This window comes from Bos taurus, chromosome 12, assembly GCF_002263795.3.
Source record: "Bos taurus isolate L1 Dominette 01449 registration number 42190680 breed Hereford chromosome 12, ARS-UCD2.0, whole genome shotgun sequence".
NCBI lineage: Eukaryota > Metazoa > Chordata > Mammalia > Artiodactyla > Bovidae > Bos > Bos taurus.
This window is the reverse complement of record NC_037339.1, coordinates 33,237,337-33,250,652: the sequence shown is the minus strand read 5'-3', so window position 1 is coordinate 33,250,652 and position 13,316 is coordinate 33,237,337. Positions and strand designations below refer to the sequence as shown.

Here is a 13,316-nt window from a genome sequence, read left to right as displayed (position 1 = left end):
CACTTACAACTAGTAAATATTCAGTGTTCTGTCAAATTATAATTCCCTGGTGGCTCGATGGTAAAAGAAACAGCCTGCTAATGCAGGAGATTCAGGAGACATGGGTAGATCCTTGGGTTGGGAAGATCCCCTGGAGAAGGGAATGACAACCCACTCCAGTAATTCTTGCCTGGAAAACCGCCATGGACAGAGGAACCTGGTGGGGCTACAGTCCAGAGGTCACACAGAGTCAGACATGACTGAACACACAGGGCCCCGTCAAATTATACAACTTCCCAGACCTCACGCTGCGTTAGAAAACGCTTAAACTTGTGTTGAAAATGGTATAGGTATATAGATTTTGAGGCAGAGGAATTTGCAACCAACACAGTAAAGTGAAGAATAGATCTGGGTTCTCTGAAACATGGGAAAGATCCATACAAGGGAGCTTCCTGAGAACTGCCACTGGGGGTCTGAACAATGGGGGCTGTGTGATTGCATGTCAGTGTTCCAGCATGATAAAAAACATCCGGGGAAAAGGAACACCGGCAAAGGAAGAGAGAACGTTGTCTAGTCACCTTAAGCCTTTTGCACCATCATCACTTTTGCTTGACAGATCTCTAAGAGAAAGTGAGGGAGGAAATATGATGAACAGGTTATAAATATAAAACTCTTTAGGAATTCCAATCATGTTTAAAAGTAGATGTAAACTGTATTTTAGAAAATAAAAACACTCCAAGTTTTCATTTAAGGTATGTTAAGTTGCAATCTCATTCAGATATAGCTATAGTACTAGAAGTTCAGATAAGTTTTAGAGTAAATGAAGGCTACTTAATTTTGTTAAGAAAAAAGAATGGGAACTTTCAACAGAGTATGGCAATAAAAATACTTACCCATACGTTATACCCGCAATGCTGCACTTCTTAAATGTCATAACATTGCAAGTGAGGGTTCCTGTCTTATCAGAGAATAAGTATTCCACCTACACAAAGAAGAAATACATTTTAAATTGAACTAAATGAAGAAAAACTTAACATAATAAATGGCATCCCACTCCAGTATTCTTGCCTGGAAAGTCCCATGGATGGCGGAGCCTGGTAGGCTACTGTCCATGGGGTTGCAAAGAGTCAGCCACGACTGAGTGACTTCACTTCACTTCAAATGAAGAAAAACTTAGCATAATAAATGACATAACCTAAAATGTATTTAGAGAGCAAAGATGGCATTCTTTCTCTTTAAATCCTCAAATTATATGAATTTTTAGAAAACAAGGATTTCAATCTATAAGAATTCTATCTTTAATATTTACTTCTTTCAGAAGCCATACTCTTCTCTTTGTTTTACACTGGAGATGAAATTCTATAGTAATATGCAAAGTAAACTTCAAGTCGTCAAACCTAAGAAATTCAGAAGTCCAAGTTCATTTTCCTGACATAAGAAATCTCATTAAAAGTACCTAGAAAACATTAAGTAGGTAGATTGGTATTGATATACCAATATATGTATACCTCAGATGAAAAAGAAAACCAGACTCAAAACCATTTTAATCATGATCATGAATATAATGCTCATTTTAAAGACAAATGGAAATTTTGTAGGTGATCATTTCTGTCCAATGAATACTGCAAAGCAATGTGGATTTAAAGTTTTAAGATCTTTGCATTATTTGGATAGACAAGATGGATGCCAGCTATGTGTAAGTAAAGTCACCAGAAATGATAATAAAAGGCAGAAATTTTCACTTTTGCTTTCAGAAACATTTATTTTTATTTTTAGAAACAACTTATTTCTGTATATTGGTTTTGTATCATGCAACTTTCCTGGGTTCTTTTTTTATTATTGCTTACAGGTTTTTGGTGCAGTCTTTAGGGTTTTCTATACATAACATAGTGGACTTCCCTGGTGGCTCAGAAGGTAAAGCATCTGTCTACAATGCCAGAGACCTGGGTTCGATCCCTGGGTTGGGAAGATTCCCTGGAGAAGGAAATGGCAACCCACTCCAGTACTCTTGCCTTGAAAATCCCATGGACGGAGGAGCTTGGTGCAGGCTACTGTCCATGAGGTTGCAAAGAGTCGGGCACGACTGAGTGACTTCATTCATACATAACATGTCATATGTCAAAAGAGACAGCTTTAATTCTTCCTTTCTGATTTGGGTGCCTTTTATTTATTTTTCTTGCCTAACTGCCATGGCTAGGATTTACAATTCTAAGTTGAATAAAAGCAGCATTTTTTTAATGCTACCCTAATAAGCGGAGGCATCCTTGTTTTATTTTTGATCTTAGAGGAAAACCTTTTCAGTTTTCACTGAGTATACTTTTAACTGTGAGCTTGTTGTACACACCCTTTATTATGTTGAAATATGTTCCCTCTGTAGTCCCTTTATTGATACGTTTATGATACATGGATGTTGAATTCTGTCAAATGCTTTTTCTGCATCTATTGCATACATTTCTTATCCTTCATTTTGTTAAAAGGGTGTATCACATTGGTTGATTTGTGCATACTGAACCAGTCTTGCATTCCTAGAATAAATAATCATGATGTATGGTCCTTTATTAATGTTGAATTTGATCTGCTAATATTTTGTTGATGATTTTTGCATCTGAGTTTATAAGGGATATTGACCTGTAATTTTCTTTTCTTGTGGTGCCTGTGCATCCATGCATGCTCAGTCATGTCCAGCTCTTCTCGACCCCATGGATTTTTGTAGCCCACAGGCTCTTCTGTCCATGGGATTTCCCAGGCAAGAATACTGGAGTAGCTTGCTATTTCCCTCTCCAGAAGTATCTTTGTCTATGCTGGTAAATGATGAAACCAGGATTCACATTCATGATGTTTAACTTCAAAATTCTGCCTTTTACCATGGTTTATATGTGGCCTTTACTTAATTGAAAGGTAGAAAATCATAATCTAGTAAATACATATTATAGAGACAGAACAAAAAGTAGATAGAAAAAAGTAACAATTACAAGTCTTTCTTCCTTCAAGTTCTATACAACTGTGAGAGTTGTTGCTTTTTTTTCAGCTTCATTATATTAATAGTATAATTGACAAATAATCTTGGGAGTTTTTAAAACTGCATTTAAACTTGTAAAGATGCCATTGTCATCTAAAAGGCAACCAACAACTGTCTGTTGGTAACTGGGCATCATTCCCGCCTGTCTATTCTAAGGCAGGGTCTAGAGGCCCAAGGCTACGTTTCTCTGGTCTGCAGATTAGATTCCACCATTGAAAGACATTTTCAGTGAAGATCCAGAAGCTCTACTGCTTCCCTTCTGGGAGCTGTGGGCAGATGCATGGATTTGGCCGGTGTGAAATTTCACAGCAGCCTGTGGATGCACCCCTATGAGTCACCTGCCTTAAAGAAGCAGAAACCCAGCCATCCCCCAGATTCCAGGGTCCCTGTGGCTCCCTGGAAGTTCCTGAAGCCCTGGGAGCCCCCAGTAGCTTTTCCTACCTGCCCCCCAGCTCTTTCACTCTTTCATAAGCACATAATAACCTGTATCAGATGTGTTCTACTTGTAACCCATTAGGCAATATTATGAATTGGAACAAATTATATTTCTAAAGCTTCACAAGGGTGTCACATTATCTATGTGCATGCTCAGTCACTTCAGTCATGTCCGACTCTTTGTGACCCCATGGACTATAGCCTGCCGGGCTCCTCTATCCATGGGATTTCCCAGGCAAGAATACTGGAGTGGGTTGCCATGCCCTTCTGCAGGGGGTCTTCCCAACCCAGAGATTGAACCTGGGTCTCTTACATTGCAGGCATATTCTTTACCACTAAGACACTGGGGAAGCCCCATATTACCTCTAGCCCATGGCTAAATCTGGCCTTTCAGCTCTGCACACGCTCTCCCTAGACCCACCTCCTGCGGCGCTCCTGTCACACTGCCCAGCCCTGGAGGGGCCCTCACCTGCCCAAGCTCTTCATTAAGATTGGATGTTCTGGCCATGGCATAGACATTACTTCCCTTAAAATGCATATCTTCATCCTGCAGGAAAGAAACAAAATAGCCAAGCCACACAGACAGAACTAGGCTCAAAACTTCTTCAGGAAGCCCATACTGCCACTGATCTTCTCATGTGCTTGACATTTATAAAGAATTCACAGTGGAGAGTCCAGAATACTTGGTTTGGGACACATATATGCTAGTTTTACACACGGGTTGGCAGAGTCGATTCAGGAGAAGCAAAGCCATAGATGCGGCTTTCAATCCTGGCTGTGCCTTAGGCACGCTGTGTGGCCTTAAGTGTGTCTCAGTTACTACGTCTATCAGATAAGGGTAGTAACAGGGACCTCCCTCCCGGCACTACTCAGAGCTACTGCAAAGATCAGATGAGAACATATGTGAGGGCACTTTGTCTAATTTTGTGGTTGCTAAAATAATACTCCCATTCAAATGATGGTAGTTCATCAACATATTGGGAGGATCCTGTTAAGGTGACATCCAGAAAGAATTTTATTTCAAAGAAGAAACCAACACAACAGTGTAAAGCAATTGTCCTCAAGTTAAAAAAAATAATAATACAGATCAGCAAATGCAAACTACTATGAATTACTGTGTGCCATATGCCTGAAACTAACACAATATTATAAATCGACTATACTCCAATGAAAAAAGAACAATATGAAGACAAAAAAAAAAAACTAAAAGTGACAACCCTACACACAGATTTAAAAATCTGTTCAGTCACAGCTGACAAAGTATCAACTTCAGTCAATACATGGTTGTCACCTAAGAAATATTTTTCTTAATTTGAAGGAATGCTGAAATACCATTGTTTCTGTCATGCTTGCCAAGCTCTGTAAATCTACTGTAAGTCTATTGGACTCTCCTTTGTGAGTATCTTAAGTTTTAACGGTGGACTGTTTCTCTACACTTGCTACTAAGCCTCTATCTCTTAAATATTTCTGATTGTCTGGAAAATATACATATAGGGAAAATGTGTCCTCAAGAGCGAGTCAAAGGCGTCCAGGCACTGCTGAGTCAGCCTTGGCTCTTGGCCTGTCAGCTGCACTGGCCCCACCGCAAGGACTCAGTCACACTGATTTTCAAAACCAAAGCCATAACCCAAGAGAGAACTGCCTTAATTTCCTGAATTTACTACTCACCCAGTTTATAAACAGGGCCTGAATGTACTTCACAATTTCCAGAGTGACCAGCAGACTAATAGGGATGAGATTGTGGTACAAGATGATGAACACCAAAAGGTCAAACCCAAAGCTGTGATAGTCATAATCTGCGGAAGAAAAATCAGAGGAACCACGTTGCAGCTTCAGGCGATATCTTTATTTATCTGTGTTCTCATTATTACTTTTTAAAATTGTGGAATTTTTCTCCATGGAAATTATTATTAAGAGTATAATTAAGTGGACACAGATACAAAATAGTTTTTAAAATATTAGCTAAGTACCAATCAACTATGTAACAGGGTGCATAGAAGCATGGGGATACAAGTTCTAACAAGACTTAGATCCTGCCCTCAGAGAACTCAGATGTAGCTTGAGAAAGTGGGAGGAGTCAGGAACTACAGCGGGACAAGCTCTGTGAGGTGTGTAGCAGCAAAACACAAAGTTGGAGGCACAAAAATAGGTCTTAGAAAAGGCGGTAAGCAAAGCATTGAAGAGAGGACGTTGCTAAACACAGAAGATACGGAGGGGCTGATGAGGAGGACTTTTTAATCTAATGTAACAGTAGGTTTGAGGGCTTCCCTGGTGGCTCAGTGGTAAAGGACCTGCCTGCCAATACAAGAGACCCAGGTTTGATCCCTGGGGCAGGAAGATTCCCCTGGAGAAGTAAATGACAACCCTTTCCAGTATTCTTGTCTGGGAAATCCCATGGACAGAGGAGCCTGGTGGGCTATATAGTCCATGGAGTTGCAAAAGAGTCGGACATGACTTAGGGACTAAAGTAACAACAACAACTGTAGATTTGAAGCTAAAGAGATAATTATTATAATGATTTTTTAAAACCCAGGGAAAGAAGTAAAAGATATTTTACTTAAAAATATCTAGAAATTGTTCAGAGGATCTATATGCACTGCCTTATATATGTCTTCCTGACAACTTGCATCTCAGACTTACACATTAAATTTACATAGTTGAATTATGGGAGGAAGGAGTTCTAACTGAACACAAAGGAAGTTGTAAAATGCTCGCAAACAGGTCCTCTCAGGGGAAGTTAGAGCAACACAGAATCCTCAGGTGACAGATTAGAAAAGGTGGAAAGCTGTAAGATGGTTTGCCCTGAAAACACAGAAAGACAGAATCAAAACTGCTGAACTTTTCATGCCAAATCCCTATAAGTTCACCTTTAAACCTCTTACTGACAGAAGGCCACTCTGGCTGCTGAGTCCCCTCGGAGCTCCTTGTCACCACTCACTGTACACAGAGCCCTGCAGTGACTGAAGGAGGCAGCTACTGTCCCCTTTCAAAGGAGGAAAGCAATGCTCAGGGAAGTGAACACCTTGTCCGAGCCCTTCTGGTGACTGCACGACAGATGCAAGGGTGTGGGCCTCCTCCATCTGACTCCATCTCATGCCTCTGTCTGCCCCCTCTCTCTGCTTCATTCCAGAATGCCAGGATTACATGACACTGGCATGTAATCTTTCCCAAAAAATCTTAAGAAGGAAATGTTCTATTTCTAAAACTCATTAACCTTCAGTTTCTGAAAACAAACAAATAAAGCAAAGGACCAACCTCCAGTTAGAACGAGAGCCGTCCCTTTTAAATGAAAACGTGAGAAGTAACTTACAAAAGTGGCGTTTTCCTCCCATGCTCTGACACTTACCGCTCTTCCCGATGTACCAGGGCTCTGCTCTGTATCTGTCTTTCCAGTATATGGCTCCCACACAGCTCACCAAGGACATGACCAAGAGCAGCAGGAACAACACCAGGATCTGCATGTTGGTCACCTTCTCCACCTTGGATCTCTTGAGGGGTGACTTGACCGCATTCTGCATGATAGCAGGAAACCACACACCAAAAAGGACCAAAAACAAGCAAGACAGGTGAATTACAGTTTGATGGTGAAGGAGGTCAAAAACTGCAATGGTTAAAAAGTACAACATCTTTGGCCACATCATGGATGGACTGAAAGTGTGCCCATGGTTTTCCATCTCGCTTCTTGAAGCATCAGCCTCTAGTTCACGGGAAACATATCCACATAGCAGATCTATCATCTCAAAATCCAAAGTCCTAGGGTTCCTAAAAACACAAAATGTTGTGACTTGGGGCAATGCTATTTGTCACCGTAGATTATTTACCTGCATGAATTTCGTTTCAAATCCAGTGTAAACGACTATGCCCAGGATCCACTCAGTATTTTTAAGCTGTGTGCCTCTCAGCAAGACCTGGTCAGGCCCAATTGAAATGGGGCTAAAAAAAATAAAAAGAGTATTAGTAAATTACCACAGAACTTTTTCTTTTCACAAGGCAAACAAACCTAGACTTTCACCATATATATAAATTTCTTTTGTCAAGTTCAACTTTCTGGACAAATAGCAATAAAAACAAATGTGTCTTCAAAGAAAGTATCTATTTCTAAAACAGCACAGGAAAAAATTGCTTTGTTATCCATTTCTCACCATTCCAAAGATATGTAGCTTAAAAATTTTAGAGAGTAAAACATTCTTTGTACTTAGAGTGACTGTAAAAGTAATTGTCAGGAAAGACTAAGTGGACAAAAAAATGTTTAAGAAGGAAAAAAAAATGATACCTTTTCTCATTTAGGTATAAAGTTCCCGCAAAACTGTTGAAATGAAAATTAGGCTCTTCACATTTTATTTTTCCAGATAGGTTTGACAATTGCTTTTCTGTTTTCATGGTAGCTGTTTCTGATAAAGCCTACAAAATAAAATCACAGGAAAAAATGAAAACAGAATTTTCATGGCAAAGTTCAATGTCTCGTTGTTGTCGTTCTGTCGCTCAGTCATGTCCAACTCTTTGCGATGCCATGGACGGTAGCCCACCAGGCTCCTCTGTCTATAGGATTTCCCAGGCAAGAATATTGGAGAGGGTTGCCATAATGGCTAATAAAAGAATATTATGAAAGTCAGTGTCTGAAAATGTATTGCACTTACCAAACAAAAAAAAAAATTATATCAAACACTAACATAAACTTTGCTAGAAGGCTTTGCCATACCAACATTTTGCAAATAATTTTAGTGAGATCAAAAGAGGTATGAAAGTTTAGTTTCCATCGCCTTGAAGTGAAATTATAATTATCACAATCAAACACCATATAGTATTTGATAGATTTATGCCTACAACTGATGATGCTCAACTGTGGCTCACACTCTGACTAGCAAGGATCTAGAACAATGATTCCAAACTTCTGTGTGCATCAGACTCACCTAGAGTCATGTTAAAGTACAGATTGCAGGGCTGTGCCCCCAGAGTTTTTTTATTCAGTGGGTCTGGGGTAAGGCACCAAAACTTGCATTTCTAACAACTCTAACAGGATGGTGACGCTGCTGGTCCAAGGATCACACTTTGAGAATCACTCATCGAGAAAATGCCTCATTCCAATGAGATGATCTCAGCCTTCCAGAGAGAAAAGGCAGATCACCTCCAAAAGAATTTGGAATCAAATTGTCATTAGTCTAACAATAGGAAATACTTAAAGACAGAGGATTTTATTTTAAGTACTTAATTAAGAGACCTTTGAATCTAGAATGTTACAACTTTCTAATTTCAAATAAATTTGAAAGTTTAGTACAAATATTCTCAGGCATGCATACAAAGTATTAAAAGTTTTGACACTCAAGGACCTACATTGAAACAGTTTGGGATGAACTTCCCTTCAAAGGTACCTTAAATAAAGTCTGAAAGCTAGTTACCAACCTGAAGAAGACATTTGCAACACATACAATTGATATACCTATTCTTATGTACCGAAAGTGCATGAAGAAATTCTTTAAATCAGAAAGAGAACAGAATGAAAAGTGTAATGAAAGTGTTAGTCACTCAGTTGTGTTCAACTCTTTGTGACCCCATGGACTGTAGCCCACCAGGTTCCTCTGTCTATGGAATTCTCCAGGCAAGAATACTGGAGTGGGTAGCCATCCCTTCTCCAGGGGATCTTTCCCAACGAGGGACTGAGTCAGGTCTCCTGCATTGCAGCAGATTCTTCACTGTATGAGCCACTAGGAAAGCCCCCAACAAGAACAAATACATCTGTGTTCATTTTTTTTTTTCATCTTCTTTCTTTGTTGTTTAAATTAGGTAGTTTCTATTGTGTTATCTTTCAATTCACAGATTCTTTTCTCCAGCCCTTACATTCTGCTGTTGAGCCCAACCCCTGAGCTTTTTTCATTTGGTTGGTGGGTTGCTTTGGGGGTTGCTTTGTGTGTGTCTGTGGGGGAAGGGGGGTTAGTTATTGTATTTTTAAGTTTTTAAATTTCCAAATTTCCTTGCTGAGACTGTTTTTTTGCTGAGACTTTTGTTTCAAGCATTTTTGTCATTGCTCATGAAAGCCTTTTTTCTAATGTCCCCTGTAGTGTCTCTGTCAGATAATGCTTACATTTTTTGTTATTTTGGTGTTAGCATCATGGGTTGTCATTTTTCATTTAGTTTGAGATCCTTCTGGTTTGGGGTATGATGAATAAATTTTGACTGAAACCAGACAGCTTGCCTGTTACATGTATTATGTTATGATATACTGCTGCTGCTGCTAAGTCACTGCAGTTGTGTCTGACTCTGTGTGACCCCATAGACGGCAGCCCACCAGGCTCCCTGGTCCCTGGGATTCTCCAGGCAAGAACACTGGAGTGGGTTGCCATTTCCTTCTCCAATGCATGAAAGTGAAAAGTGAAAGTGAAGTCGCTCAGTCGTATCCGACTCTTAGCGATGCAGTCCATGGCATTTTCCAGGCAGGAGTACTGGATTGGGGTGCCATTGCCTTCTCCGAGATACTAGACATCATTTAAACCTTAGCTGGCTTCCTCTGGCACCTCTCTGACAGGGGATGAAAGTGCTGTCTCATTACTGTATGATGGGGGATAAGCATACAAGTTGCAAACTTACCTCTTTTGATGTCCAAGTTGGGGTGGGGGGGTGGTCAGTTATAGCTGGGCAAGGGTGAGAGCCCTGATCACCCTGTAGACCTTCAACAACACCTTCCTGGCTTAAATGGGTTGCAATGCCTTGTTATTACTACTGTCCACATGGTCTCCTAATCCTAAAAGAAATGAACCCTGAATGTTCATTGGAAGGAATATCTTTCCTATCTCCTGGAGTTTGCTCAAATTCATGTCTATTGAGTTGGTGGTGCTATCTAACCACCTCATCCTATGCCACCCTCTTCTCCTTTTGCCTTCAATCTTTCCCAGCATCAGGGTCTTTTCAATGAGTCAGCTCTTTGCACCAGGTGGCCAAAGTATTGAAGCTTCAGCATCTGTCCTTCCAATGAATATTCAGGGTTCATTTCCTTTAAGATTGACTGGTTTGATCTCCTTGCTGTCCAAGGGACTCTGAACATTCTTCTCTAACACCATAGTTCAAAAGCATCAATTCTTCAGTGCTCAACTTTCATTATTATGCAACCATCACATCCGTGTGTGACTACTGGGAAAACCACAGCTTTGACTATGTGAACCCTGAGATAAATGAGGCCAAAGAAAGAACAGGGAATTCGCCATCACATTGTTCCCAGGGTCGCAAGGTCCTGCTATCTGGCTTCTTCTCTCAGTTTTTCAGAGTCTTATGTTTGTTTTTTATATAAAAGCCAAAGTCTTTAGTTGTACTTGGCAGGAAAAAATAGGTAAAACAATGTCTACTCCATCTTCCCAGATACAGAAGTCTGTAATTGAATTTTTTAAAAATCAGGTAGGTACCAAACTATTACTATGATTAGCACTGAAGACAAAGGTGGAATTTGGAAAGTGACGGAGGCAAAATAAACTCATTTTCTCAATTACTTTTACAAAGATGATAGATTTAACAAATTCTAAACCCGTTTTCTATTTTCAAATCAAATTAAAGTTTGCAGTAAAGATAGCAACAGACATGCAAATAATCAAATATAAAACCAGGGACTTCCTTACTTAAGCAAACTAACAGAGCAAAGATCAATGCCCTTTTTTCCATTACTGAAAAGATAATTGAACACTGCTTCTGCCCACTTATGCTACTGCTGCTGCTGCTAAGTCACTTCAGTCGTGTCCGACTCTGTGTGACCCCATAGACAGAGGCCCACCAGATTCCCCCATCCCTGGGATTCTCCAGGCAAGAACACTGGAGTGGGTTGCCATTTCCTTCTCCAATGCATGAAAGTGAAAGGTGAAAGGGAAGTCGCTCAGTCGTGTCCGACTCTTTGCGACCCCATGGACTGCAGCCCACCAGGCTCCTCCATCCATGGGGTTTTCCAGGCAAGAGTACTGGAGTGGGGTGCCATTGCCTTCTCCTGCCCACTCATAATCACATGCTAATCTAAAGTTCAAATGGTAGTTTTAAAAGCAATGGTATATAAGATCACCCAGTGTTCATTTATATTCCCTTTTAATCTGGTTATGGACAACTTCCCTGGTGGCTTAGCCAGTAAAGAATCTGCCTGCAATGCAGGAGACCTGGGTTCAGTCCCTGGGTTGGGAAGATCCCCTGGAGAAGGGAATTGCTTACCCACTCCAGTATTCTTGCCTGGAGAATTCCATGGACAGAGGACCCTGGTAGGCTACAGTCCACAGGGTGCCAAACAGTTGGACATGACTGAGTGAGTAACACACTTTGATCTAGTTATATTTAGTCAGGACAGTTTTATCATCAAATCACCAGCAGAAATATCAAACTCAAAACAAAATGCATAAATGTGTGTCATCCTTTATGACCTGAATTTTATACACTATGATTTTTCTTGCAGTAGTGAGTGACACATTCATGTAGTTCTTGCTTATTCTTTTGAAAGAACCTTCTAAATATCTCATGAGGATAAATTACATCCATTTATTAGTGGTGAGACCATTTTCACCATGAAAAAAAGTAAGTTTTGTACATGGCAAAACTCGACACTGTGGACTCAAGTATAAAGTTAGGAATTAGAAAGACATCTCAGGACTTCCCTGGTGGTCCAGTGTCTGAGACTCTGGGCTCCCAATGCAGGGGGCACAGTTTCCATCCCTGGTCAGGGAACTAGATCCCATGTGCCGCAACTAAGAGTTCAGGTGCCGCAGCTTGGACCAGGTGCAGCCAAATAGGTAAATAAAGGTGTCTTTACCTGCCGTATTTTTAGATTCGTCTCTCCATCCAGATTAGATGTTGCAACAAAACATGTTGCCTGAGGTTCACTAAAGAAAATAAAACGAATGATATTGAATCAACATCTCTCAAACAAATTAATTTCCCAATAACTGTAACCATGAAATATGGTCTACATCAGTAAGGATTCTTCAGAACAGAAAGGACCACAACCACCACCTTGCCAGTGGATTTCAGCAGTCTGATCCCACAAGCCCAAGAGTCCTAATCACTGGGCCGTCAGGGAATTCCCTACGGTTGGTTTCTGTGTAGAAAGGAATTTCACTTTTTGCTGTGTGGGTAACCAGTTCCAAAACATTACTATTTAACAGCCCGTCCTGTTACCACTGACTTCCCTGGTGGTTCAGATGGTAAATAATCTGCCTGCAGTGCAGGAGTCCTGGGATCGATCCCTGAGTTGGGAAGATCCCCTGGAGGAGGGCATGACAACCCATTCCAGTACTACTGCCTGGAGAATTCCATGGACAGAGGAGCCTGGCAGACTACAGTCCATGGGGTCACAAAAGAGTCAGACATGACTGAGCAACTAACTCTAACTCCTGTTACCACTGAAGCAGAGTGCCACCACTGTCGCACATCAAAGCTCCAACACGTACAGATGTGTTTCTGGATTCTGTATTACCTCCCATGATTCTAGTTTTTGTGTTCCTGTGCCAATATTAACCCATCTAAACTGCTACAAATTGAAAATCATCTCTTTAAGTGAAGTCAGACAACTACCCTCAAATTATTCTTTTCTAAATTTATTTTTAATTGGAGGATAATTGTTTTACAATGTTGCATTGATTTCTTCCATACATCAACATGCATCAGCCACAGGTATACACATGTCCCCTCCCCCCTTGAACCTGCCTCCCACCAACCCATCTCACCCCCTTTAGGTTGTCACAGAGCACCAAGCTGAGCTCCCTGTGTTACAGAGCAACTTCCCATTACCTATCTATTTTACACATGTGTGCTAAGTTGCTTCAGTCATGTCTGACTCTTTGTAACCCTATGGACTATTGCCTGCCAGGTTCCTCTGTCTATGGCATTCTCCAGGCAAGAACACTGGAGTGGGCTGCCATTTCCTTCT

At 40.7% G+C, this 13,316-nt stretch overlaps 1 protein-coding gene across 3 annotated transcripts in view; it reads right to left on the bottom strand.

Annotated features, from left to right (window-relative positions):
• The window catches only part of LOC536660 (phospholipid-transporting ATPase IB-like), a 95,803-nt gene that overhangs the window by 57,993 nt on the left and 24,494 nt on the right, over positions 1–13,316 (bottom strand). For all 3 annotated transcript variants that reach the window (XM_059892239.1, XM_059892238.1, XM_025000082.2), the window contains exons 8-15: positions 12,201–12,270; positions 7,707–7,834; positions 7,255–7,366; positions 6,780–6,945; positions 5,102–5,229; positions 3,903–3,980; positions 873–961; positions 558–599 (exon numbers count right to left, since the gene is read on the bottom strand). In XM_059892239.1, the coding sequence (XP_059748222.1) occupies positions 558–599; positions 873–961; positions 3,903–3,980; positions 5,102–5,229; positions 6,780–6,945; positions 7,255–7,366; positions 7,707–7,834; positions 12,201–12,270 (813 nt within the window). The remainder of the gene's footprint in view (positions 1–557; positions 600–872; positions 962–3,902; positions 3,981–5,101; positions 5,230–6,779; positions 6,946–7,254; positions 7,367–7,706; positions 7,835–12,200; positions 12,271–13,316) is intronic.